The sequence below is a fragment of the Erythrolamprus reginae genome, chromosome Z (assembly GCF_031021105.1).
Source record: "Erythrolamprus reginae isolate rEryReg1 chromosome Z, rEryReg1.hap1, whole genome shotgun sequence".
NCBI classification, from domain to species: domain Eukaryota; kingdom Metazoa; phylum Chordata; class Lepidosauria; order Squamata; family Dipsadidae; genus Erythrolamprus; species Erythrolamprus reginae.
In genome coordinates, this window is record NC_091963.1 from 2,917,684 (window position 1) to 2,945,610 (window position 27,927).

The 27,927-nt window shown below is 41.5% G+C and overlaps 1 protein-coding gene across 1 annotated transcript; it reads right to left on the minus strand.

Moving 5' to 3' along the window:
- Positions 1-124: 124 nt before the first annotated feature.
- TMIE (transmembrane inner ear) lies at positions 125-27,198 on the minus strand. Its single transcript, XM_070726546.1, has 4 exons — positions 26,901-27,198; positions 15,056-15,173; positions 12,249-12,398; positions 125-612 (listed from the first exon to the last, which is right to left on the minus strand). Exons 1-4 carry the CDS (start codon positions 27,000-27,002, stop codon positions 275-277), a joined length of 708 nt encoding a protein of 235 aa, XP_070582647.1. The 5' UTR covers positions 27,003-27,198; the 3' UTR covers positions 125-274.
- Positions 27,199-27,927: the final 729 nt, after the last annotated feature.

Below are 27,927 nucleotides of genomic sequence, written 5' to 3' on the forward strand. Positions count from 1 at the left end.
TAAGTAAGTAAGTAAATAAAAAACAAACAAACAAACAAACAAACAAATTATAAACACGGATTTCAAGATGCTTGTTCAGGGTTCTAGACCTCAAGCTTGAGATTTAATTTTATCGATCGGCATTTTTAAATTTAAAAAAAAGAGTCCAAAGAGGTGCAAACACCTAGAAGACCTTGAAAAGATGCAAACAAAAAAAAAATTCCTTTTTAAAAATAAAGTCTCCAGATTTGTTTCCTTCTCTCTTTCTCCCTCTTTATGCAATTTTCTCTCACGTTCATTTTTCCCGGGATGAATCTTTAGGGGTTTTCGCACGTGCCTTGGAACCGCCTCTGTGTTTCTCTGTGCTGACACTCTTTTCTCCTTCCTCTTTCTTCCTCCTCTCCGATTTTGTCTCATTCCCTTCTTTCTTTGTTTGCCTTTGCCTCGCTCTCTCTTTCCCGTCCTTTTCAGACGTTTCCTTTTCCTCTTTTTCTTCTGGCGGCCGCTTCTTTTCTTTCTTTCCCTCTTTCGATTTTTCTTTCTTCTTCTTCTGGGCGTCTACTTTGCCTGATACGGTGGGAACTTCTTCCTCCTCCTCCGCTTCCTCTTCCTCTACCTTCACGTTGGCCGGACCTGGTGAAGGAGAAGGAAGACAGAAGGGGAAAGGGCCATTAATAACAAAAATGTGGGGTACTGTCTGAGCTGGGTTCTTTTCTTGTAGACATCTCATGGCCCAGCTATGTAACACCATCAGTGATGGGGGTCATGAAATGTCTGCAATCCTCCTCCTTCTCCACTCTACAACCACTCCTCTCTTCTAGCACTGATGATGTTTGCTAATTGGGTCATGAGATGTTTGCAAGAACTAACCAAGCTCAGAGAGCATCGAGGGCCCCACAATCTTCCTCTTCCTCTTTCTCCTGCTCTTCATCCCCCCCTTTCTCCCCCCACCTCCTTCCCAACCTCCTCTCCTTTCTAACACTGATGATGTTTGCTAGTTGGGTCATGAGATGTTTGCAAGAACTAACCAAGCTCAGAGAGCATCAAGGACCCCACAGCTCTCTTCTTCTTCTCCCCCCACTCCTTCTCCTCTTCAGAAACCCCCACTTCCTTCTAGCATTGATGGTGTTCCCTAGTTGGGTCATCAGATGTCTGCAACAAAACCATCAAGCTCTATAGTTTATGTTAAATATTTCCTCATTTCTTTATTTTTTATTTTGCACAACAATTTCAAAAGTCACTTACTTGAATCGGGCAGTGATAGAAAACTGAATACAATACAATAATAAATATAGATAGTTATTCCTCGACTTACGACCGTTTGCTTGGTGACTAAAGTTAGCGTGGCCCTGAAAAAAGATGAATTTTTTTCCCACACTTACAACCGCTACAGAATTCTGATAAAAATTTGGCTACTTGGCACCTGGATTCATATTTTTGACAGTTGCAGCATCCCAGGGTCACATAATCTCCTTTTGTGACCGTCGGATGTTATGGTGAAGCCCAGATTCACTTAACGACCATCTCACTAACTCAATAATCGCAATGATTTGCGTAGCAGCTTGACAAGAAAAGGTCTTAAATTCGCTTAATAAACGGTCTCACTTAGCGACAGACGTTTTGGGCTCAGTAATGGTCGTAAGTTTATTTATTTTATTTTTATTTATTTTATTTATTAGATTTGTATGCCGCCCCTCTCCGTAGAGGACTCCCTATATCTATTGCCTATAAATTGACCCAAGTGGGAAAAAAACCCACTTAATTCTGAGCTGGCTGTTAATTTTGATGTTGCAAAACTCTTGTTTAAAAATGTTTTCTGGAGATTCAGGTTCATTGCCAATTAAAAATGCGAGAATCTCTTTTGGCAGAAAAATTAACCTCCCTGCAGGGAAAGTTATAAGAAAGTCCTTCCGTAAAGATACGATTTAGCCAATAACTATATTTTAGTTATACTCATAATGTTTATCCTAATGGATTACCCATGGCTATATAAATGTCATCCCTGACATTAAATAGAGATTATTTTTAAAAGCCTCTGGTAGCAGAAACATTTTTTTTTTAAAAAAGCAACAGGGAGTCAAGAAAAATCCTTCCATGTGGATCAATTTAATTGATAGCTGTACATCAGATTCATTTGTAACGTTTGTTGTAATTGATTACTGCATAAATGTCATGTAGGCAGTCCTCAACGTACGGCCAACATGGGGACGAGCATTTCCATCGCTGAGCAAGGCGTTAAGTAAGTTGCGTTGTGAACTATTTTTCACAAGGTCATTAATCGAATTGCTACAGTTGTTAAGTGAATTGTGCAGTTGTTCTCCCATTGGCTTTCCTGGTCCAGGAAGTCACAAAACGGGATCTTGTGTGACCCCGGAACACTGCAACGGTCATAAATATGAGTCAGCTGACAAGCGCCTGTATTTTGTTCACATGATTGCAGGGATATTGCCATAGTCGTAAGTGTAAAAATTGGTTGCAAGTTATAACTTTGAACAGTCACTAAATGAGTGGCTGTGAATCAAGGATTTGGAATATTTACATCTATATTAAATATGATTGATCAAAGGTCTTTGCTATGGTAACAGAAATATGAAATAAAAAGCTGGAAATAGAATGAGAAGAAAGAAAAAAAAGAAAGAGAGGAAGGAAGGAAGGAAGGAAGGAAGGAAGGATAGAAGGACGGAAGACAAAGAGAGAAGGAAGAAAGAAAAAAGGAAGAATAGAAGAAGGAGGAAGGAAGGAAAGAAAGAAGGAAGGAAGAAATGATAATGAAAAGGAAGGATAATGAGAAGGAAGGAAGGATAGAAGAAGGAAGGGAGGAGGGAAGGAAGGATAGAAGAAGCGAGGAAGGAAGGAAAGAAGGAAGATAAGAAGGAAGGATAGAAGAAGGAAGGAAGGAAAGAAGAGAAGAAGAGAAGGAAAGAGAGGAAGAAAGACAAAGAGGGAAGGAAGAGAAAGAAGGAATAACAATAATAATAATTTATTAGATTTGTATGCCACCTCTCTCCCCAGACTCGGGGCGGCTCAGAACAGTAATAAAAATAATGTGCAGTGTAACAAATCTAATATTTAAAAGAAAGCCATCATTTAAAAACCATACAACACAACACAAGGAAGAAAGGATGATGAGAAGGAAGGAAGGAAATAGTGAGGAAGAAAAGAAAGAAGGAAGGAAGGTAGGAGGGAAGGAAGATAAGAAGGAAGAAAGGATAGAATATCTTCTTTTCTATTATTTCTTAGATATACTTTACTATGAGTATCTCCTCTATTACCTTCATCATGTATTTTACTATGTGTATATTGATATATACCCACTAAAATCCTCATTGTGTATTGGACTTTTATATCCTTTCTTTATATATAATAACTCATGTCTATCCTCTTCAATATGTATTGTGCATTGGACAAAATAAATAAATAAATAAATAATAAAAGGAGGGCCGGAAGATAATTTGCTCTTAGATTAAGTGTAGCAAACCTGGATGGAGAACAGCTGAAGTGGAGAAGGAAGATCCATCACCTGACTGGTCCTCACACTTATGTCCATCACAGCATTCTTACAGTCATGTGATTGAAATTTGGGCACTTGGCAACTGGCATGGACATATGACAGTTGTACCATTCCATGATCACTCTTTCCATCCTTCTGACTAGGAAGGTCCATGGGGGGGAGGCCCCCTGAATTTGGTTAATGACCACATGATTCAGTTAACAACAGCAGGGATTCACTTAACAACCATGTCAAGAAAAGTCATAAAATTGGGCAAAACTCACTTAAGAAACATCTAATTTAGCAACGGCTATTGTGGTCATAAATTGAGGACTTCCTATACATTTGAATGCTCAAATACAGTTTCTCTCTAATTTGTTCTTATTTAATTTTGGGAAATTTTCACTCCTTTTGTGCAACAAAAAAGCAGAAGACCTGAATGATTATCTTTTTTTAAAAAAAAGGGAAGCTGTGGCACAGTTATTACTATATTAGTAGTCCTTGACTTACAACAGTTCATTTAGTGACCGTTCAAAGTTACCACGTGACTAAAAAGAGTGACATATGGCCGTTTTTCACACTTAACGACCGCAGCAGCCTCCCCAGGGTCACCATATGTCAGGTGATTGACAACTTGTATTTATGACGGTTTCAGTTTTTGACATTTCGGCGCACAAAGTCAATGAGGAATTGAGATTCATTTAACAATCAGGTTATTTACAATCCCTGCAAAGGTTTACTTAACAACTCTTGTAACAGAAATTTTGTGCTCATTCATCGGAGTCCCTGTATAGGTAGGTATAATTACAACAAAATCACTTTGAATTTTCACCTCTAAAGGTTTGTGACCACAAAATGGATTGTGGATAAAATAAACTCGCACACTTTCTGGGCTCTTTCGTTCTGCTTGCTAGATATTGATAAGCTAAACAAAAATGTGCAGAAAATCTATTTAACCTGCCTGGGCAATTAATTAATAGTCCTATATTTGATTCAGCTTTTGAATTTTGATTAAACTTTCATTTTTGGTTAACCAGGGAGCTTTTAGAGATAAATATTTTATAACGGTGTTTTATAATAGTGCTATATAGAGCACCGCACACCAAGACAACTAGACGCAAGAGCAGTTTCCCCTCCCCAAAAGCCATCACTCTGCTAAACAAATAATTCCCTCAACGCTGTCAAGCTCTTTACTAAGTCTGCGCTACTATTACTACTAGTTTTTTCTCATTGTTCCTTTCACCCATCTCCGCCCATTTATGACTGTGTGGCTGTAACTTGTTGCAAAACAAAGGGAACCCTCCAAGAACCCATCCTAGATCTGGATGAATGAAATATTCTCATTGAATACTTTGTTCTGTACCAAGTTGAATGGGGTGACAACAAAATGAAATTGATGGTCAATCAGTGTTGCTTCCTAAGTGGACAGTTGGATTTCACAGAAGTTTGATTTACTTGGAGTTATATTGTGTTGTTTAAGTGTTCCCTTTATTTATTTTTGAGCATATATATTGATATTGATTGTCCCGTGTCCTAATGTTTCCCTTTTACTAGTATCATGTATGTATATTTTTTTTAATGTACACTGAGAGCATCTACACCAAAGACAAATTCCTTGTGCGTCCAATCACACGGCCAATAAAGAATTCTGTTCTGTTCTGTCCTGTCCTATTCATCCTATCCTATCCTATTCATTTTATTCTATTCTGTTCTGTTCCATTCCATTCTATATTTGCATTTCTATTCTGTTCTATTCTATTCTATTAAAAACTCACTTTGTTTTGATTCTATACTGTACTGTTATGTAGCTTGCCAATTTTTAAAATGTGTGGACTTTGACTCCCAGAATCCCCCAGCCAGACAGTATACCTGGATTTCAGCTCCCAGAATCCCCCAGCAAGCATGTATGGACTTCAATTCCCAGAATTCCCAGCCTGACAGCATGCATGGACTTCAAAACTCCCAGAAACCTTCATGTGTGGACTTCAATTCCCAGAATCCCCCAGCTACGATGCTGGCTGAGGAATTCTGGGAGTTGAAGTCCACACCTCTTAAAGCTGCAAACATCATGATGAAACCTATCTCCCCCAAAATTTCACTGAAGATTTCAAGGTATATATGTCTTCTTTAGGGCTTCACACAAACACACACACACACACATACACAGACTTTTTGCTGCTTCCCTCCAGGACATGTTCTCTAAGAAATCTGGCTTTTCGTGTGTCATCACCTGGAGCTGTTTTTCTGTCTCTTAATTACAAGCTGGCCAGATGTTTGTCTGGAACGCCACGTCGCTTCTCGTTGGACACAAACCAAGATTTGTTGGCTGGAGCAACTGAAAGCAGCTTGTTTCCTGCCACACGCGAGGTGGAGTTATAAATTCCAAGAGGAAGTCTGAACCAAAGACCCATCCCATGGCAAGAGAGAGAGAGAGAGAGATGGAGAACCAGAGAATAGCCGATTTGGGTTGGGAGGTTCTCCCAAAGACCGTCTAGTCCACCCCTCCACGACGGGTGGGAATACCACTTTGTCCATCCTCTTCTGGACCGTTCGGACTCTCCTTTCAAACCCCTCCAGAGTTTGGGAGGAGCTTTTAATAACCAGGGTCCTGTAGCGGAAGTCTTTTAATTTGAAATCCTCAAATGGGAAATGTCCCTTGAGATCATCTAGCCCAGTCCAAGGCCGAATCCTTTTCCAGACCGAGTGTGCAAACCTGAATGTGTGTGTGTGTGTTATGTGACTGCATGGACGCATGACGGAGCACCAGAAACCCGAAGACAAGGCAGCCAGCGTGCACATGCCTGGTTCTTTTGGTTGTTTTTGGCCATTTTGGGGGCAGTTTTCAGAATGTTTTCAGGTCATTTTCACGGCTATTTTTTGGCTGTTTACTCCCCATTTTGGGGTCATCTTCAGGCCATTTTCAGGTCATTTGGGGGGGGTCATTTGGGGATTATTTTCAGGCTATTTTGGGATCATTTTCAGGCCGTTTTCAGGTTGTTTTGGGGGGCATTCTCAGCCATTTTCAGGCAGCTTGGGGATCATTTTGGGGTCATTTTTCAGGCCATTTTCAGGCTGTTTGGGGGGGGGTCATTCTCAGCCATCTTCAGGCAGCTTGGGGGTCATGTTCAGGCCATTTTCAGGTCATTTTGGGGGTCCTTTGCGGATTATTTTCAGGCTGTTTTGGGATCATTTTCAGGCCATTTTCAGGCTGTTTTGGGGGTCATTCTCAGCCATTTTCGCGCAGCTTGGGGGTCATTTTGGGGTCATTTTTCAGGCCATTTTTGGGCCGTTTTCAGGCTGCTTGGGGGTCATTTGGTGGTCACTTTCAGGCCGTTTTCGAGCCATCTTCAGGCCGTTTTCCGGTACTCTGCCGCCCACAAAGACCATCTGGCTGGCACAACGCATGTATGCACCAGAAACCAGCTGGCAACGACGTTCATGCCTATAGAGAGCGCTCTGCATGTCACCTCTGGACCGTATCTCCAGGTTCAATTGCAATGAAGGACTACCTGTTATGCCACTTATTTCTTGCCTTATGACGTTATTTATTTCTTGCATTATGACAACCCCAAGCTACCTTTAAAACTTTCTGTTGTTGAGCGAGACAGGTTTTAAGTGAATTTTGCTCCATTTTACAATATTTCTTGCAATAGTTGTTAAGCGAATCACTGCTGTTGTTAACCTAGTCACACGGTTGTTAAGTGAGTCAGGATTACCCACTCTCTTTCATGTCAAAAAGTTGCAAAAAGGGATCACATGACCTCTGGATACTACAACCGTTATAAGTATGAGTCACTTGCCAAGCGTCTGAATTCTGACCATGTTCATAAGTCACATTTTTCAGTGCCGATGTAACTTTGACAGCCACTGAACAATAGCTGGTCGTAAGTCGAGGACTATCTGTGGTTGAAATAATGTAAATTCTTACCAGTTCTCCCCTCCTTTTTTCTCTCTCTCTCTTTCTTCCAATTGTCTGCCTGTTATCACTTTTTCTTCAGTTAACAATTTTGCTATTCACTAATGTTTAATAAGTGATTTCCACTTCCTTCATTAAATATTATTTTATTAAATATTAATGTTGCAATACATTAATAATTTGCAATATATTAATAATAAATAACACATATTTTTCCTAGCTGAACCAAGAATGCTAGCACCGTTTCAAAGTCAGGGCTAAGTGGCTGAGCAAACACGATCCTCAACGTATTATCGTAATAGAGTTTTGCATTTTCATTGTGAGTTATGACGGTCATAAGTTGAGGCACCCTGTGATCCAGCAAACCCAATTTTATGACATTTTTGCCAGTGGTCATTAAGCCAATACAGTAGTTGTTAAACAAATCAATGCATTTTATATTCGCTTTTTGCTGGAAACTATCAAAAAAAGGAAAAATTAATTTTAAAAATGAATAAAAATAGATATCACTGAAAAATAATATATTATTAATATTATTAATATTAATATTATTAATATTATTAATATCAGTTTGCTTTATTTGCCTTTGCAGATTCAACCTTTCCCCAGTTAGTCTTTGAGTTATGGCCACAACTCAAACCCAAAATTTCCGTCCCTAAGCAAGACAGTTGTTAGGGGAGGTTTGCCCCATTTTATGACCTTCTTTGCCAAAGTCGGTAAGGGAATCACTGCAGTTGTTAAGTTAGTCACAGAGTCGTTAAACGAATCTCAGCTTCCACATTGACTTTGCTCATCAAAAAATCGCAAAAGGGGGAAATCACACAATCCTTGGACCCTCATAAATATGAGTCAATTGGCAAACTATTGAATTTTGATCAGGTTGACCAGGGCGGTGCTGTGACAGTCATAAGTGTGAAAAACCGGTCGTAAGTATGAAAACCGGTTGTAAGTGTGAAAACGGTCATAAGTATATTTTTTGCCAGTGCCGTTGTAACTTTGGACAGTCACTAAATGAGCTGTTGTAAGTCGAGGAGTGTCTATGTTTCCTTTCTTTATCCAAAGCAAAATTTAATCAGCGCAAATTAAATGCAGCATTGTTTGCAAGGTTGTGCAACCCATTATTTTTCTGTCTTTATTTAAGTTGCTATTTTAGCCAGTATTTCCCAACCGTGGCAACTTGAAGATATCTGGACTTCAACTCCCAGAATTCCCCAGCCAGCTGGGGAATTCTGGGAGTTGAAGTCCAAATATCTTCAAGTTGCCAAGGTTGGGAAACACTGATTTAAGCAAATCATCCAAAATCCCTCCTTAATTTCAGGATCGAGAGGATCCCAGGTCTCAAGAGGGATCTAGAGATCTGGTGGTTCATCCCAACCCTCGTTTTTCACTTCCTTCAAGTTTCCACCTCTCCCAAAATCAATTGGCGGACAGAAGGTTTGAATGTCTAATTTTCTTCCCTTTCTATCAATCAGTTCACTTTCCTTTATCCCTTAACTGGGTTCCCAACACAAACCAACAAAGCATTTTTTTCCTTTCCTCTGTGAGGCTAAGCTAGAAGGCAAAGAGGAACTCCTTGAAATCTGATTTTTTGGGGACAGACCCACAAAGCCACAGCAGCAATGCAAGCAGTCCTCGACTTACGACCAAGAGTGGGACTTCTCCAGGTCCCGTCAACTGAACAATGTTGCTTGGCGGGACCCAGGGGAAGAGCCTTCTCTGTGGCGGCCCCGACCCTCTGGAACCAACTCCCCCCAGAGATTAGAATTGCCCCCACCCTTCTTGCCTTTTGTAAGCTGCTTAAAACCCACCTCTGCCGCCAGGCATGGGGGAATTGAGATACTCTTTCCGCCTAGGCCTTTACAACTTTATGCATGGTATGTCTGTACGTATGTTTGGTTTTTATATTAATGGATTTTTAACTGTTTTTAGTATTTGATTATTATTATATGCTGTTTTACTATTGCTGTTAGCCGAGGAGAGGGGCGGCATTCAAATCAAATCAAATCAAATCAAATCAAATCAAATCGCTTGAAATCTGATTTTTGGGGGACAGTCCCCCAAAGCCACAGCAGCAATGGAAGCAATCCTCAACTTACGACCAGTTGCTGAGCTTGAGAAACTCAGGTTTACGACATTTGGTTTAGTGATCAAAGTTGCAACAGGAAAAAAAAACTGAGTTTTTCACACTTACAACAGCTGCAATTTCCCTGATTAATCACCTGGTTAGAGTTTGGACCCTTGGTAACTGATTGTATTTGCGGCGGTTGGGTGTTGTGGAGTCACGGGATTCCTCTTTTCTGACGAAGGCCAGATTCGCTCAACGAATGTGTTCCTAACTGAACAACGGCAGTGATTTGCTTAACAAACTAGGGTGAGAAAAGTTGCGAAATAGGGCAAAGCTCATTCAACAAATATCTCGCTTAGCAAAGGAAATTTTGGTGCTCGGTCAGAGGGTTTCCTGTGTTGGAAGGCAAGAAGTTGAGGAAACCGCTGCGCTCTGCCTGAGTCCCTGTTGCAGCTGTTCATTGCAGGAGGAGGTGGTGGCGACAGGTGGGCTTTCAGGGAGAAGGTAGAAGAGAAGCGAGGGGCCAGAGGAGGAAAAAGGCAGAGCGCAGCAGAGAGAGAAAGAGGATCGCCAACGAAGAACAACTCTGCAGAGGAGAATGAAAAGTGAGCGGCGGGCGCCACCTAGTGGCTTTCCCCCGCAACTTCCTCTTCTTCCTGTACAGCCGGCAGGGAGGCAACTGGTCGCGCTTCGAGCTGGCCCGAAAGAGTCGGGAGGCTTTCTGTAGAGCCTGGAAAAGGTAGAGAAGCAGGAGAATGGAGGACAGGACAGGGAAGGGAAAGGAAAGGAAAAATGGAAGGGGGGAAGGAAAGGAAAAAAGGAAAGGAAAGGAATAGGAAAGGAAAGGAAAGGAAAGGAGGAAATGAAAGAAAGGAAAGGAGGAAGGGAAATGAAAGAAGGAAAGGAAAAGAAAGGAAAGAAGGAAAGAAAGGAATAGGAAAGGAAAAGAAGAAAGGAAATAAAGAAAAGAAAGGAAGGAAGGAAGAAAAGGAAAGGAATAGGAAAGGAAAGGAGGAAATGAAAGAAAGGAAAGGAGGAAGGGAAATGAAAGAAGGAAAGGAAAAGAAGGAAAGAAAGGAATGGGAAAGGAAAAGAAGAAAGGAAATAAGGAAAAGAAAAGAAAGGAAGGAAGGAAGAAAAGGAAAGGAAAGAAAGGAAAGAAGGAAGGAAAGGAATAGGAAAGGAAAAGAAGAAAGGAAATAAGGAAAGGAAAAGAAACAAAGGAAGAAAAGGAAAGGAATAGAAAGGAAAGGAGAGGAAAGGAAAGAAAGAAAGAAAGGAAAAGCAAGGAAAGGAAAGGAAAAGTAAAGGAAATGAGGAAAGAGGGAGGAAGGAAGGAAGGGAGAGAGAGAGAGGGAGAAAAGAGAGGAAAGCAGGAGAGGGGAAAGAAAGAGGAAGGGAGGGATGGTGAGGAAGGTAGAAAGAGAAAAGAAGGAGGGACGAAGGGAAGGAAGCATGTAGAAAAGAAAGAGTGGGAGAAAAATAAAAGGAAAGAAACAAGAAAGGAAATAAGGAAGGAAGGTGAGAGAGAGGAAGAAGGAAAGGAGGGAGGGAAGGAAGGGAAAAGGGGGAGTAAAGTAAGCAAGGAAAGGGGAGAGAGAAAAAAAGAAAGAAGGAAAGATTGAAAGGGAAGGAAAGGAAGAAAATAAGGAAGGAAAGTGAGAAAGAAGGAGGAGGAAAGGAGGGAGAGAAGGGAAGAAGGGGAAAGAAGAAGGAATGGAAGCAGGGAGTGGGGAGAATGAGAAGGAAAAGGAAAAGGAAAGGAAGGAAGGGAGAAAGGGAGGGAAGGAAGAAGGAAGGAAGGGAGGGAAGGAGGGAAGGAAGAAGAAAGGAAGGAAGGGAGGAAGGGAGGGAAGGAAGAAGGAAGGAAGGGAGGAAGGGAGGGAAGGAAGGAGGGAGGGAAGGAAGAAGGAAGGAAGGGAGAAAGGGAGAAAGGGAGGGAAAGAGGGAAGGAAGGAAGGAAGGAAGGAAGGAAGGAAGGAAGGAAGGAAGGAAGGAAGGAAGGAAAACCATCAAGAGTTCAGATCTGGTCACTTACTGAAGCCAATGAACTTGTACTCTAGGTAGACAGAGAGCAGCCACACCTGCAGGTCACCTGTGAGTCTGGCCATTGCAAGAGGCAGGTGTGCCACTCACCCTTCTTTTGGGAGGGAGGGGAGCAACACAGCTGGCTTCAGTCCCTTTCTGGACAGGTTGTCCTCGACTTACAACTACCAGGGTATACCAGAACAGGAGCCAAGATGGCGCAGTGGGTAGAGTGCTGTAGTGCAGGCCACTAAAGCTGACTGCTAGATCTGCAGGTCAGCGGTTCAAATCTCACCACCGGCTCAAGGTTGACTCAGCCTTCCCTCCTTCCGAGGTGGGTCAAATGAGGACCTGGATTGTGGGGGTCATAGGCTGGCTCTGTTTTTTTTTTAAAGTGCTATTGCTAACATGTTCTAAGCTGCCCTGAGTCTAAGGAGAAGGGCAGCATTAAAAAAAAAATCGAATAAATAAATAAATTAAATAAATGTCCTTCCCACTGCTAAGTCAGACCCTCGGTAAGCGAGTCCCACCTGATCTGCCAACGTTTATGCCACGGTTGTTAAAATGAATTGCTCCAAGGCAAGTCAATGGGCCCAGCTGGATCTGCTTAATGACCGAGCGATTCACTTAACAACTTCACATGCTTAGCAATTAGAATTTTTGCTCCCTTTTGTGGCTGTGAGTCGAGGCCTCCCACTACCTGGGAGGACCCAATTTTCCATCCACCTCTCCAGCCCCAGAGAAGAAAGAAAAACGGGGGGGGGGGTGCTCACCTCCTGGGATTTCGGTCAGTTCATTGAGAGGGGGCACAGTGTCCAGCTTGTCCGCGTACATCTTCGCAGCCTGCCTCTTGGCATAGCGGGCCTCGATCTCCTTCTTGGTCCTCGGGATGCGGCATTTGAAGATACAGCACAGGGTGATGACTGGAAACAGGGGAGGAAGAAGGGATGGAGAGAAAGAGGGGAGTGACTTCTCCCCGCCTCTGTGGGAGGGTGGACACCCACAGGTAGGGCTTCCCCAAAGGAAAGAGTTTTTTAAAAAATTGGAAATTGAATGGTGAAGAGCAAGTTGAAAAGATGAGGGTGAAGAATGGACAAAAAGGAGGGGAAATAAATGGAGGAGAAGAGGAGAAAAGAGGAAGAAGAGGAAGGAGGGAGGAAGAAAAGGAGGGAGCAAAGAAGAAACAAGGGGAATGGGGAAGAGAGGCCAGAGAACGAAAAAAGGAAGGGCAGAAGGAAGGAAGGAAGGAAGGAAGGAAGGAGAAAGATAAGAAAGAAAGAAAGAAAGAGAAAGAAAGAAAGAAAGAAAGAGGGGGAAGGGAGGAAGGAAGGAAAGAAGGAAGAGGGGGAAAAGTAAAAAGGACAGGCAAGAAAGAAAGAAAAAAGAAAGAAAAAAGAAAGAAAGAAATAGAAATAAAAAAGGAAGAGAAAGATGGAGGAAGAGAGAAAAAGGGAAAAGAAGAAGAAAGGAAGAAAGAAAGAGAAAGAAGGAGGAAAGATAGATGGAAAGAAAAAAGAAAGGAAGGAAGGAAGGAAAGTAAAAAGGACATGTGAGAAGGAAAAAGAAAAGAGAGAAAGAAAAAAGAAAAAAGAAATAAAAGGAGGAAAGAAATATGGAGAATGGAGGAAGAGAAGAAAAAGGGAAAGCAAAGGAGAAGGAAGGCAGAAGGCAGAACGAAAGAGAGAAAGAAAGAAACAGAAAGAAAGAAAAGGAAGGAAGGGAGGAAGGAAGGTTGCAAGTTGAGGACTACCTATATACTGTCATTTATGATACTGAGTGGCCCCAAGTCACTTGATAATAAAATAGACAACATATAAAATAAAATAAAATAAGCTAAATTAAGCTAAATTAAATTAAAAAGTCTCTTTTTTCAGCATCATCATAACTTTGCAGAGTTGCTAAATGAAAGGTCATAAGTCAAGGACTTTTCCCTGTCTGGGGAACCTCGACTAAAAGTCCACAATAGGAATCTGGCTCCTGTTCTCCAAATAAGCATCACTTTTGATGCATTGCTGAGAAAGATTCGCTGGGAAAGTCAAATATGACGGGAAGCCGGACAAGGTTCCAACTGGCAAAGTCAAAAAGTTTTGAGTAACTTCGCCGTCCGGCGTACTCGGCGCACATTCCCTGCGCGATGCTCGTGAAATTAAATCTGCCTCAAAAATTAAAAAAATAGACTCCTTAAAATGCTTGTTTGCTCCCTTCCTGGCAGCTTTTTTGGTGGGCCTGTTTTCACTGTCAGCCGCGGGAAAAACCTGGCTACGTTTCCCGCGATGATTCCTATTTAATGGTGCAAATATTTCCTCTCCTGTCCGGGAACATTTTCTTCCAGCCTTTCTCCTCCAATGCCAGCAGGCAGCCTGCAGACCTGGAAAGCGGCCCGCGCCAGGTGGAATCAATGGGGCGTGCAGTGGAACAGTTGCCGTTTGCTTAATTCCTGGGGATAGAAGCGGGTTCGAGTTCTGTCAACCATGCCGCCATTATTTATGGCTCTAAAAACCTGTCCAGATTCTCTGCTGCAGGCAGCTGTTCAACCTGAAGAGCTACGGAGGCTGCTCCTAATGGGGTGGGTGCGGTGGGCTTTGCAGAGTCCTGGACTTATAACACTTTGTGTAGCATCTGTTCAAAGTATATATATTTATATTTATTAGATTTGTATACCATCCCTCTGCAAAGACTCGGGGCAGCTCACAACAACAACATAATATTTTATTTTATTTTATTTTATTTTATTTTATTTTATTTTATTTTTTTGTTTGTTTGTTTGTTTGTTTGTTTGTTTATTTATTTAGTCCAATACATAATACACATTGAAGAGAATAGATATGTACTAATATAACTAAAGAAGAAAAGATATAAAAGTATAGGTGAACAAATTTGAAAGGAAGAAAAGATAAATGAGATAAGGAAAGACAATTGGACAGGGGGCGGAAGGCACACTGGTGCACTTATGCACGCCCCTTACTGACCTCTTAGGAACCTGGAGAGGTCAATCGTGGATAGTCTAAGGGAAAAATGTTGGGGGTTAGGGGTTGACACTACTGAGTCAGGTAATGAGTTCCACGCTTCGACAACTCAGTTGCTGAAGAATATAATATTGTTTTTAAATATTGGATTTTTAGATTGTAATTTTAAATGTTTAAATTAGAGTTGCAGTTGTACTGTCTTCGGAGAGGTGCGGCATTCAAATCTAATAATAATAATAATAATAAAAATAATAATAATAATAATAATAGTTATATGCTGAGTCCTCGGAGAAGGGCAGTATACAAATCAAATCCAATAAATAAATAAATAAATAAACAAACAAACAAACAAACAAACAAACAAACAAAATGGATCATGTGATCCCCAAGATACAGCAACCATCATAAATATGAGTCAATTGCCAAGCCGCTGAATTTTGATCATGTGACCATGGGGGCGTGTCCACAGGAAAGAGGTGAAAAAAATTCAAGATGGCAGACAGAATGTGTGCAATGCTAATTACTGGCTGCCATTTTGACTCTTTTGACCTCCCTGCCAATAAAGCCAGTGCTCAGGAGGATGGAATTTTTTTTAAAAAAGGAACGGCACTTACTAACACTCAGCACAAAAATGGCGAAAATCCCAACCACTTGCCAGAGTCTCAAACCCCAAATCACCACGGTTTCCGACGTGACAGGATCTGGTTTCTTTTTTGGCGGTTCGGTGGTGGCCTACAGAAACACAAAAGAGGCGAAAGAAAGGAGGTTGGAGACAGAAGGGATTCTGGGAATTGGCCACCATTGTGGCTGAAGCAGCCGTAATAGACCCAGAGCCTTGTGGGAAAGGGGAAGTTGGCCATTGTTAGCGGCCTTCACTTTAATTGCAAATCTTGTGATGCAGCTATTGGAAAATTAATTCTGCAAAACTGACTGCAAATCACAGCATGCTGGCTAGAGGATTCTGGGAGTGGAAGTCCACTTGCCATAAAGCCTGCTGGCTGAGGGATTCTGGGAGTTGAAGTCTATGCCATCGAATGAATATTTGTTTGGGTTTTTTTTAAATTGGTTTATATTTCTTGTGTTATTTAATGCTATATATATATATACTGCTCAAAAAAATTAAAGGGAACACTTAAACAACACAATATAACTCCAAGTAAATCAAACTTCTGTGAAATCCAACTGTCCACTTAGGAAACAACACTGGTTGATAATCAATTTCACATGTTGTCAGCACATTCAATTTTGTAAAGAACAAAGTATTCAGTGAGAATATTTAATTCATTCAGATCTAGGATGTGTTATTTGAGTGTTCCCTTTATTTTTTTGAACAGTGTATTTTATATACCACATGATTCTTGACAAATGTATCTTTAAAAAAAATGTACGCTGAGAGCATATGCACCAAAGACAAATTCCTTGCTTGTCCAATCACACTTGGCCGATACAATTCTATTCTATTCTATTCTATTCTATTGTTTTATATTTATTTATTTATTTAAAAATAGATAGATAGATAGATAGATAGATAGATAGATAGATAGATAGATAGATAGATAGACAGACAGACAGATAGATATTGCATAGGCAACATAAGCCCAGTGTCTACTAGTAATTGGGCAGCTTAGAAGTTAAATAAATTAAATTGAACTAAACTGAACTGAACTGAACTAAACTGAATTCAACTAAACTGAACTAAATAGAATAGAATAGAATTTTATTGGCCAAGTGTGATTGGACACACAAGGAATTTGTCTTGGTGCAGATGCTCTCAGTGTATATAAAAGAAAAATATACATTTGTCAAGAATCATGGGGGACAACACTTAGTGATTGTCATAGGGGTCAAATAAGCAATGAAGAAACAATCAATATTAATAAAAATCTTAGGATACAAGCAACAAGTTACAGTCATACAGTCCTAAGTGGGAGGAAAAGGATGATAGGAATGATGAGAAAAACTAGTAGAAATAGAAGTGCAGATTTAGTAAAAAGTCTGACAGTGTTGAGGGAATTATTTGTTTAGCAGAGTGATGGCGTTCAGGGGAAAAACCTGTTCTTGTGTCTAGTTGTCTGGGTGTGCAGTGCTCTGTAGCGACGTTTTGAGGGTAGGAGTTGAACTAAAATAAACTGAACTAAACTAAAAATTGTCAAGCTTAAAACCCCCACAGATCTAAGGGACATAGAAAACTCCACATGTACCAAGTTTTCCTTAACTGCAACTCCCAGCATCCTCTATCTTGAGCTGGGGCTGCTGGGTGTTGTAGTTGACCACAACGACCTGAGTTATATAGTTATATAGGTAGTCCTCAACTTAACAATTGCACAACTGAGTCCAAAATTTCTGTTCCTAAGTGAGGCATTTGTTAATTTTGTCCCCTTTGGTGATCTTTTTAGCCACAGTTGTTAAGTGAATCCTTGCAGTTGTTAAGTGAGTCACAGGGCTGTGGCTTTGCTTGTAACAAAAGGAGATCATGTGACATAGACACAACCCTGGCGTCCCATTGGTGGGTTCCTACCAGTGCACTAGGGTGCGCCATTCCTGGAGTGGCCCACTAATTGCACAATTTGCACACGATGCTTCGATGCCATCTTTGCTGGTCCATCAAGTGGCGCCATCTTTCCCCCAAAAATTTTTTGGCCCTTTTTTGCTTCATGCGCATGCGTAGAAGCTAAATCTCACAAGGGGACGCTCATGCGCACAAGATTTTGGTGATTTCTTGCTTCCTGGGCATGTGCGGGGGAAAAAAATATCTGAAATCACGCACGCATGAGTGTCCCCTCACGAAATTTCAGTGCTTTTTTACTTCCTGTGATACTCAGTCACATTTTTCAGTGCTATTGTAACTTTGAACGGTCACTAAGTGAACCGTTGTAAGTCGAGGACTGCCTGTGTTTAATTTATCCCGTTTTTAATCTTTACATTAGTAAATGTAATAAATTATATTAGCAATCTTTATGTTAGCAAAAACTTCAGAAGGATTTAGGGGCAGTGATTTCTGACAATCTCCAAATGGGTGAACAGTGCAGTCAGGCGGCAGGGAAAGCGAGTAGGATGCTTGGCTGCATAGCTAGAGGTATAACAAGCAGGAAGAGGGAGATTGTGATCCCACTGTATAGAGCGCTGGAGACACCCCACTTGGAATAATACTGTGTTCAGTTCTGGAGACCTCACCTACAAAAAGATACAGTATTGATAAAATTGAAAAGGTTCAAAGACGGGCGACAAAAAAGGTGGAACGTCTTAAGCATAAAACTTATCAGGAAAGACTTCATGAACTCATTAACTCTGGAGGTCAGAAGGGAAAGGGGGGACATGATCGAAACATTTAAATATGTGAAAGGGTTAAATAAGGTCCAGGAGGGAAGTGTTTTTAATAGGAAAGTGAACACAAGAACAAGGGGACACAATCTGAAGTTAGTTGGGGGAAAGATCAAAGGCAATGTGAGAAAATATTATTTCACTGAAAGAGTAGTAGATGCTTGGAACAAACTTCCAGCAGATGTGGTTGGTAAATCCACAGTAACTGCATTTAAACATGCCTGGGATAAACATATATATCCATCCTAAGATAAAATGCAGGAAATAGTATAAGGGCAAACTAGATGGACCATGAGGACTTTTTCTGCCGTCAAGCTTCTATGTTTCTATATTCCCCTTCGCTTTTCTCCTAACCCCTTTTATCACAAAAGGGATGAAGGAGCGGGACCTGGAACAGTCCCAATGAATTGTGTGCAAAATTCACAGGGGACAAGAGTACACAACCCTTTGACACACTCCTGCGCACACACACAAAGCTTTCTCTCTTCCTGGAAGGCTCCATTTATGATTTATTTCCAGGGCATTGTGTTCCTTGCCTGTCCGTCTCCAGTTTCTGAACATAGTCTGGCTGTTGTTGAGATGCGGCGTTGCGTAAACGTATTGCCACTTTTTTTTTACAAAAAGAATAGAATAGAATAGAATTTTATTGGCCAAGTGTGATTGGACACACAAGGAATTTGTCTTTGGTGCAGATGCTCTCAGTGTACATAAAAGAAAAATATACATTTGTCAAGAATCATGTGGTACAACCCTTAATGATTGTCATAGGGGTCAAATAAGCAATGAAGAAACAATAAAAATCTTAAGGATACAAGCAGCAAGTTACAGTCATACAGTCCTAAGTGGGAGGAAAAGGATGATAGGAATTATGAGAAAAACTAGTAGAAATAGAAGTGCAGATTTAGTAAAGAGTAAAAAGGACTGAAGTTAGTTGGGCGAAAGATCAAAAGCAACGTGAGAAAATATTATTTTACTGAAAGAGTAGTAGATCCTTGGAACAAACTTCCAGCAGAGGTGGTTCGTAAATCCACAGGAACTGAATTTAAACATGCCTGGGATAAACATATATCCATTGTAAGATAAAATACAGGAAATAGTATAAGGGCAGACTAGATGGACCATGAGGTCTTTTTCTGCTGTCAGTCTTCTATGTTTCTATGTTTCTTCTATAAAAATGTTTTCGGTGGAATTAATCTCTGTCTTAGAATAAGAACTAAGACATTGAGGACTAGAGTTTCTACTCCTTGCTTGGAAGAAACAAAACTTCAATTGTGGAATTTGATGATTAGAATGAGGTGACCAGACTTTAAAATTGGTAAATTTGACTGGGGGGGGAGGGGGTGACGACTAAAAATCTCTACAGACTTTTATGTCAGCGTTTGTTTTTCTATATTGTTTCCCAATCTGGCCCTTTTATTGCAGTGGAAAGTGATTGCGTCTATCTGTTTATTATCTTTCCTGTTTGTTTGATTTCCTTGAATTCCGTGTGTGTGTGCGTGAGAGAGAGAGAGAGAGAGAGAGAGAGAAGTGGAGCACATAAACAAGTCGTCATGCACTATTTTATATAGCAGCCTTCTCCACCAAGTTGGACTTCAACTCCATCATTCCCGGCCAGCAAATAATACAGGCAGTCTTTTGAAAAATATAAAAACAGTAAGACAAGGGGAGACAGAAAAATAGCTTCCCTGTTCTGCTTTAAAACCCTGGTGTTCTGTTCGCCAAGACTATACACTTGTACTGTTCGGGTCATATACAACTTGGACCAAAAAAAGGTTTATTTTAGGTACTTAAATTTTTGAAAACTTTTTTCACTGGGATACTAAATTGAACTTTTCTTAACCCAATGAGAGTAAAATAAAAATATAGGCATTAATTCTTTTTCATCTCAATTTTACCTTCATTGTGTTCAGAAAAATTCAAATTAATTTCCCGTCGAAAAAAGTTTTCAAAATAATAGGATTCGAGTACCTGTAATCAAACATTATCGGACGGGGTCGTATACGACCTGAACAGTACAAGTGTGACGTTTTTTGCACAGCAAAAACTAAGCCCGCCCCCCAACCCCCCAAAAAATTCTCAAAGAAAGTACCCCTCACCATGATATAAAGTCATGAAATTCCAAGTTCCAGATTATGCAGGGAAATTTTTTTTACAGGGTCTCAAACATGGCTTCGGGTCAGATTCGACCCGAACAGAACACCAAGGTTGCTTCTTATACTGGAATCAGCACAGCCTACCTTTGTGACTTGATTTCCTATTGTGGAGGCCCCACTTCTCACTTCATAGTGTTAGGGTGGGGCTCCACCTCAAAGAAAGCGGTTTACTCTCCTCCTCCCAACGCTGGAGAGGTGTACGCTCAATCTATTCTCCAATCCTCCAATCTCTCTCTCTCTCCCCCCCCCTCTCTCTGTTGGGCATCCACAAAGCAACCTGTAGCTGATAGCGCCGGAGAGGGGCGGCATACAAATCCAATAAATTATTATTATTAAATTATTGTTATTTCGGGCCACCACTTCATTTTTAGAAACGTAGAAACATAGAAGACTGACGGCAGAAAAAGACCTCCTGGTCCATCTAGTCTGCCCTTATACTATTTCCTGTATTTTATCTTAGGATGGATGGATGTTTATCCCAGGCATGTTTAAATTCAGTTCCTGTGGATTTACCAACCACTTCTGCTGGAGTCAGTTGCCAAATGGGTCTGAATTACATGACCATGAGGTCGTTAAGTATGGAAAAAGGTCATAGGTTCCTTATTTCAGTACTGTTGCAACTTCAAATGGTCACTAAACGAATTATTGTAAGTTGAGAGCTACCTGTATTTAGCTACCTGTATTTTAACCTGCAGGCTGATTTGTCTTGTTTATTTTATTTATTTAAAATCTTTACATAACCTGCTTAGAAACACAGAAACATAGAAGATTGACAGCAGAAAAAGACATCCTGGTCCATCTAGCTTGCCTTTTATACTATTTCCTGTATTTTATCTTAGGGTGGATCTATGTTTATCCCAGGCATGTTTAAATTCAGTTCCTATGGATTTATCAACACACATCTGCAGGAAGTTTGTTCCAAGCATCTACTACTCTTTCAGTAAAATAATATTTTCTCATATTGCTTTGGATCTTTCCCCCAACTAACCTCAGATTGTGTCCCCTTGTTCTTGGGTTCACTTTCCTATTAAAAACACTTCCCTCCTGGACCTTATTTAACCCTTTAATATATTTAAATGTTTCGATCATGTCCCCCCTTTTCCTTCTGTCCTCCAGACTATACAGATTGAGTCCATGAAGTCTTTCCTGATACGTTTTATGCTTAAGACCTTCCACCATTCTTGTAGCCCGTCTTTGGACCCGTTCAATTTTGTCAATATCTTTTTGTAGGTGAGGTCTCCAGAACTGGACACAGTATTATTCCAAATGTGGTCTCACCAGCGCTCTATACAGCAGGCTCACAATCTCCCTCTTCCTGCTTGTTATACCTCTAGCTATGCAGCCAAGCATCCTACTATTTTTTCTCCCCCTCCCCACTTTGCTGCCTCCCTCACCCTCCTCTTCCCTTCTTCTATTGTCCCCGGGCCGAAGGAAACTTCGCTCTGTGCACTGCAGCTGTTTGCCCTTCTTCGCGGCTTCCAATCCCCCCCCCCCGGCAGATTCTACTTGCTGGTGCTGGGGGGAAAATTTGGAAGCCGCAAACAAGGAAGCTCAGCTTCCGCACTGTCCGAAATTGGCCGATGCGGATGTCCTCCGCATTGGCCGATTTTGGGCAGCGTGGAAGCTGAGCTGCCTGCCGGACGATCCCTTCAAGCCACGTGATCCCCCGGCATCAAAGGATGAAGAGCAGGTCCTTCCAACTCCCAACGCAATCTCCAGCTGGCACTCAAGCCGCCGACTGGTATTTCTTTAAAAAAAAATCGACGACTACTTCAGCTTCAACCACAACAACACATGAGCACACAACAGATTTAAACTTAATATTAACCACTCCAAACTTGACTGTAAAAAATATGACTTCGGTAACCGAGTTGTCGAAGCGTGGAACTCATTACCGGACTCTGTAGTGTCATCCCCAAACCCCCAAAATTTTACCCTTGGATTATCCACGGTTGACCTATCCAGATTCCTAAGAGGTCAGTAAGGGGCAAGTATAAGTGCACTAGAGAGCCTTCCGTCCCCTGTCCTATTGCTCTCCTATATCTCCTATACCTTTCTTCTATTCCTATATCTCTTCTTCTGTTCTTTCATTGATAGGTTTTGTTCCTGTATCTTCTATTCTTTCTTAGATATATTTTACTATGAGTATCTCCTCTATAACCTTCACCATGTATTTTACTATGTGTATACCCACTGAAACTCTCATTGTGTATTGGACAAAATCAATAAATAATAAAATCAATCAATCAATCAATAAAATAAATTGCTAAAAAGCGGGACATCTGGTCACCTTAGATTAGAACCATTTATGATTTATGTATTACAGAATACAGTATTCCTCTAATTTTAGAGCAAGTGATTTTAATGTACTTTACTAGTCTATTTTAGCAATAGCAATAGAACTTAGATTTAAATACCGCTTCACAGTGCTTTGCAGCCCTCTCTAAGCAGTTTATAGAGTCAACATATTCTCTCCCAACAATCTGGGTCCTCATTTGACCCACTTCGGAAGGAGGGGATGCTAAATCAACCTTGAGTCTGGTGAGATTTGAACTGCCAAATTGCAGGCAGCAGAGGTAGCCTGCAGTACTGCACTCTAACCACTGCGCCACTGTAAATTTAAGAGCAATTTTAGAGCCAAGAGGTTTAACATACTTTATATTGTTGTATTGTTGTTAACCACCCCAAGTCTACGGAGAGGGGCGGCATACAAATTTGATAGATAGATAGATAGATAGATAGATAGATAGATAGATAGATAGATAGATAGATAGATAGATAGATAGATAGATAAATAAATAAAAATCTACACAGAGAAAAAGTCAGAAATTTTTCTAATTTCTTCTTCATTAATTTTTTTCCCCTGCTATCCTCATTTTGTTCCTTTCCCGACTGTGTTCTTCTATTTCTTTTTTCTGTGTGTATTTTATTTTTTGTTGACTCAGAAAGCCTTATTAAAAATATACGGTCAGAGACTGAAACATTTTCAAACACAGGAGAATAAATATAATTGGTGGGATTTTTCTTTGCATTTTTGATCTGGAATAAAAATGGATGGTGGAACAACGAAGAGATAAAAACAATCCCTTTGGGTTCGTGGAGCCTTTGCAAACCTGGAATTAAATAAATATTCAAGGGCCAAAGCCACTGTGCTGAAAACCAGAACCATCCAGAATTTCCTGAAAATCTCTCTCTCTTTTAAAGATTTTTCTTGAAGATTTTGTGCAACTTTTCTGATAACACAACTAAATACCTTTTGTTGGTTCTTAGGAATTTCCCCTTTTGTTTGCAAAATTCCAGGCTTAAACTCAGCTCAAATAAACCCCCCAACCAAGATCTCTGTAAATTTAATTTATGACAGACCATTGTCAGAGCTGGTCTGGATTTCAGAGCGGTGGAAAATTTCAGACTTTTGCTATGTAAAACTAAATTACAGGTAGCATTCAATTTACAAGCATAACTTTCGTTGCTAAGTGAGGCACTTCAACTTACGAGCAAAACTTCTGTTCGCTAAGTGAGACAGTGGTTAAGTGAATTTTGCCCCATTTTGCGACCTTTCTTGCCACAGCTGCTAAGTGAATGCCTGAAGTTGTTAAGTGAGTCACACGGTCGTTAAGTGAATCGGTCTTCCTTGGTGACATTGCTTATCAGAAGGTCGCACAAGGGGATCAGGTGACCCTGGGACACTGCAACCATTGTAATTATGAGTCAGTTGCCAAGTGGGTCTGAATTATATGACCATGAGGTCGTTAAGTATGGAAAAAGGTCATAGGTTCCTTTTTTCAGTACTGTTGCAACTTCAAACGGTCACTAAACAAATTATTGTAAGTTGAGAGCTACCTGTATTTGGCTACCTGTATTTTAACCTGCAGGCTGATTTGTCTTGTTTATTTTATTTATTTAAAATATTTACATAAGCTGCTTAGAAACACAGAAACATAGAAGATTGACAGCAGAAAAAGACATCCTGGTCCATCTAGCTTGCCTTTTATACTATTTCCTGTATTTTATCTTAGGGTGGATCTATGTTTATCCCAGGCATGTTTAAATTCAGTTCCTATGGATTTATCAACACATGTCTGCAGGAAGTTTGTTCCAAGCATCTACTACTCTTTCAGTCAAATAATATTTTCTCACGTTGCTTCTGATCTTTCCCCCAACTAACCTCAGATTGTGTCCCTTTGTTCTTGTGTTCACTTTCCTTCCCTCCTGAACCTTATTTAACCCTTTAACATATTTAAATGTTTCGATCATGTCCCCCCTTTTCCTTCTGTCCTCCAGACTATACAGATGGAGTCCATGAAGTCTTTCCTGATACGTTTTATGCTTAAGACCTCCCACCATTCTTGTAGCTCATCTTTGGACCCGTTCAATTTTGTCAATATCTTTTTGTAGGGGAGGTCTCCAGAACTGAGCACAGTATTCCAAATGTGGTCTCACCAGCGCTCTATATAGCGAGATCATAATCTCCCTCTTCCTGCTTGTTATACCTCTAGCTATGCAGCCAAGCAGCCTACTTGCTTTCCCTACTGCCTGACCACATGGTTCACCCATTTTGAGACTGTCAGAAATCACTACCCCTAAATCCTTCTGTTCTGAAGTTTTTACTAACACACAACTGCCAATACGATACTCAGATTGAGGATTCCTTTTCCCCAAGTGCATTATTTTACATTTGGAAACATTAAACTACTTCATCTTTTAATCAACTCTGTGTGTCACCCAATCGAAAAATAAAAATAAAATCAGATTAAACCGCTAAGTCTCAACCGATGGAAACATTAAAAACAACAGTGTCACCATTCGCCTCTTGGGCCTTCTGATCTAAGTTGTCGAAATGTGATGGCTCTCATGTGGTGGGGAAAAGATCTCTGCTGGCATCTAGTGGCCATCCAGATATTTGCAACCTAGATTTGACAACCCTGCCCTAGATTTGTCGTATCCTTGGATTTAGGGGAGCCTGGATACCCTCTCAGCTGGGTGGGTTTTCTTCCAGACGTTTCATGACTCAACTAGGGAACATTATCAGTGCTAGGAGGAGGTGGGATTTGTGGAAAGGAGGAGGAGGAGGATGAAGACAATGACGATGACAACGACTGTGGGGTCCTTTGTGCTCTATGAACTCGGTAATTTTCTTGCAGATGTTTTATTAACAAAGCTAGATAACATCATCTGGGCTAGAAGCGAGAGGAGGAGGAGGAGGAGGAAGAGGAAGAACTTGGACGTCCTCCTCGATCCACAGCTCACATTAGAGAACCATCTTTCAGCTGTGGCGAGGGGGGCGTTTGCCCAGGTTCGCCTGGTCCACCAGTTGCGGCCCTATTTGGACCGAGAGTCACTGCTCACAGTCGCTCATGCCCTCATCACCTTGAGGTTCTACTACCGTAATGCTCTCTACATGGGGCTACCTTTGAAGAGTGTTCGGAAACTTCAGATCGTGCAGAATGCAGCTGCGAGAGCAATCATGGGCTTCCCTAGGTATGCCCATGTCACATCAACACTCCGCAGTCTGCATTGGTTGCCGATCAGTTTCCGGTCACAATTCAAAGTGTTGGTTATGACTTATAAAGCCCTTCATGACACCGGACCAGATTATCTCAGGGACCGCCTTCTGCTGCACGAATCCCAGCAACCAGTTAGGTCCCACAGAATGGGCCTTCTCCGGGTCCCGTCGACTGAACAATGTCGTTTGGTGGGACCCAGAGGAGGAGCCTTCTCTGTGGCGGCCCCAGCTCCTTGGGACCAACTCCACCCAGAGATTAGAATTGCCCCCACCCTCCTCGCCTTTCGTAAGCTTCTTAAAACCCGCCTTTGCCATCAGGCATGAGGGAAATGAGATCCTCTTTCCCCCTAGGCCTTTACAATTCTATGCATGGTATGTCTGTATCTATGTTTGGGTTTGTAATAAGGGTTTTTTAGTTGTTTTAGTATTGGATTGTTATATGCTGTTTTTTATCACCGTTGTTAGCCGCCCCGAGTCTACGGAGAGGGGCGGCATACAAATCCAATAAATAAATAAATAAAGAGGAAGAGGAGGAGGGGAAGAGGAGGGGGAGAGAACGAGGAGGAAGAGGAGGAAGAGGAAGAGGAGAGGGGAAGAAGAGGGGGAAGGGAGGAGGAGGGGGAAGAGGAGGAGGAAAGTGAGTCTGGGGTCCTTGGTGCTCTCTGAACTTGAGTGTTTCAACACTGATCAGCCATCAACAGACACATAGAGATCAACCACAGTCACACATGGTTCAAAACACACCATAAAAAAAAGTAAGAAGTAAACAATCAGATCACAAGACATCCTGTCCAGCAGCCAAGCAGGGATTAACACCAGACAAAAGTCAATCAAAGAGCAAGACCCAAATCAAAGTACTACTGAGAAGAAAAACCACACTGGCAGGGCAAGCTATTGCATACAAACAGGGAGCAAATCCCACTCCCTTGGAGCACTGATGATGTTCCCTAGTTGGGTCACAAAACATCTGTAAGAAAACCATCAGCCTCAAACAGCAACAAGGACCCCACATTCCTATTCTTCTCCCCCCTCCTCCCCCTTCTCCTCCTCCTCCTCCTCTTTCTCCTCTTCCTCCTCCTCCTCTTCCTTCTCTTTCTCCTCCTCTTCTTTTTCCTCCTCTTCATAAACCCCACACTCCTTCTAGGACTGATGACGTTCCCTAGTTGGGTCACGAAACATCTGCAAGAAAACCACCAAGCTCTTAGAGCACTAAAGACCCCCACAGTCACCCTCATCCTCCCCTCCTGCAAACCCCCCTCCCTTCCAACACTAATGACATTCCCTAGTTGGGTCTGCAAGACCCCCCCCCCCCCAACTTCAGAGAACACCAAAGAGTTCATTTCTGAGCGACAAATATTCTCTTCTATTTTTTGGATGCTCCTGCTTTGCCGATCCTTGATGGGGTCTCTCCACCCACCTACTCACCCAAACCCATCTCCCTCCCAGGCCCCCACTCCAGTCCCGCCCCCTCCCCTTCCTCACCTGGATGAGCTGGCTCCAGGCAGTGCTGGAGTAGCAAAGGAGGATGGAGGGGGACCCCCCGAACGGGCAGAGGGGGCTTCGCGTATTCGGATCCCAAGCCATCTCCTTTCCCCGGGTGCTCAGTCCGGTGGAAACTGGAGCCTGCCTGCTCGGCTGGAGGAAGAGACTGTCCCTGTCACTGTCCAGCCAGAGCCATTAATTAATTCATTAGCCCAGGTTAGCTTACAGGCAGCCTCGCTCAGCAGAACTCCAGATCCAGGAGGCTGCAGGGGAGGGAAAAAACCCCATCATACCTACATGGCTTTGGCTCAGGGCAGGCAAGGCTTCTCCTTCCCCAGGGAGGAAGAGGAGGATGTGATCCGGTTAGTCCAGGCCTGTTTTTCCTTTCCAAAGGAAGGGAAGCATCATCGTTTTTCAGAACTGCAGAAAAAACAGTGGCTGCCAACCTGCCTTCCATGGAGGACCTGGATACTGCAGGAGTCAAAAAGAAGGCCGTGAAAATATTTACTGACCCCTCGCATCCTGGACACAAACTGTTTCAATTCCTACCCTCAAAATGTCACTACAGAGCACTGCACACCAGAACAACTAGACACAAGAACAGTTTTCCCCCCGAACGCCCTCACTCTGCTAAACAAATAATCCCCTCAACACTGTCAGACTTTTTACTAAGTCTGCACTACTATTACTACTAGTTTTTTTCATTATTCATTCATTCATCATTTTTCATCATTCCTGTCTTCCTTCCACTTAGGACTGTATGACTGTCACTTGTTGCTTGTATCCTAAGATTTTTATTAATATTTTTTTAATAATAAACAAAACAAAACATACAGACACACACACACAATATATATATATATATATATAACACAAAATGAATTTGCTTAATACTTTACAATTCTGTTTCCATTGATTCATTCTTTTTCTTAAACATTAGTTCAATTCTTTTTTCTTTTCTATCCAGCTATACGCAGCTTCTGCTCTGGCAATCTCACACTACTCACCAGAGCCTACAAAACTTTTG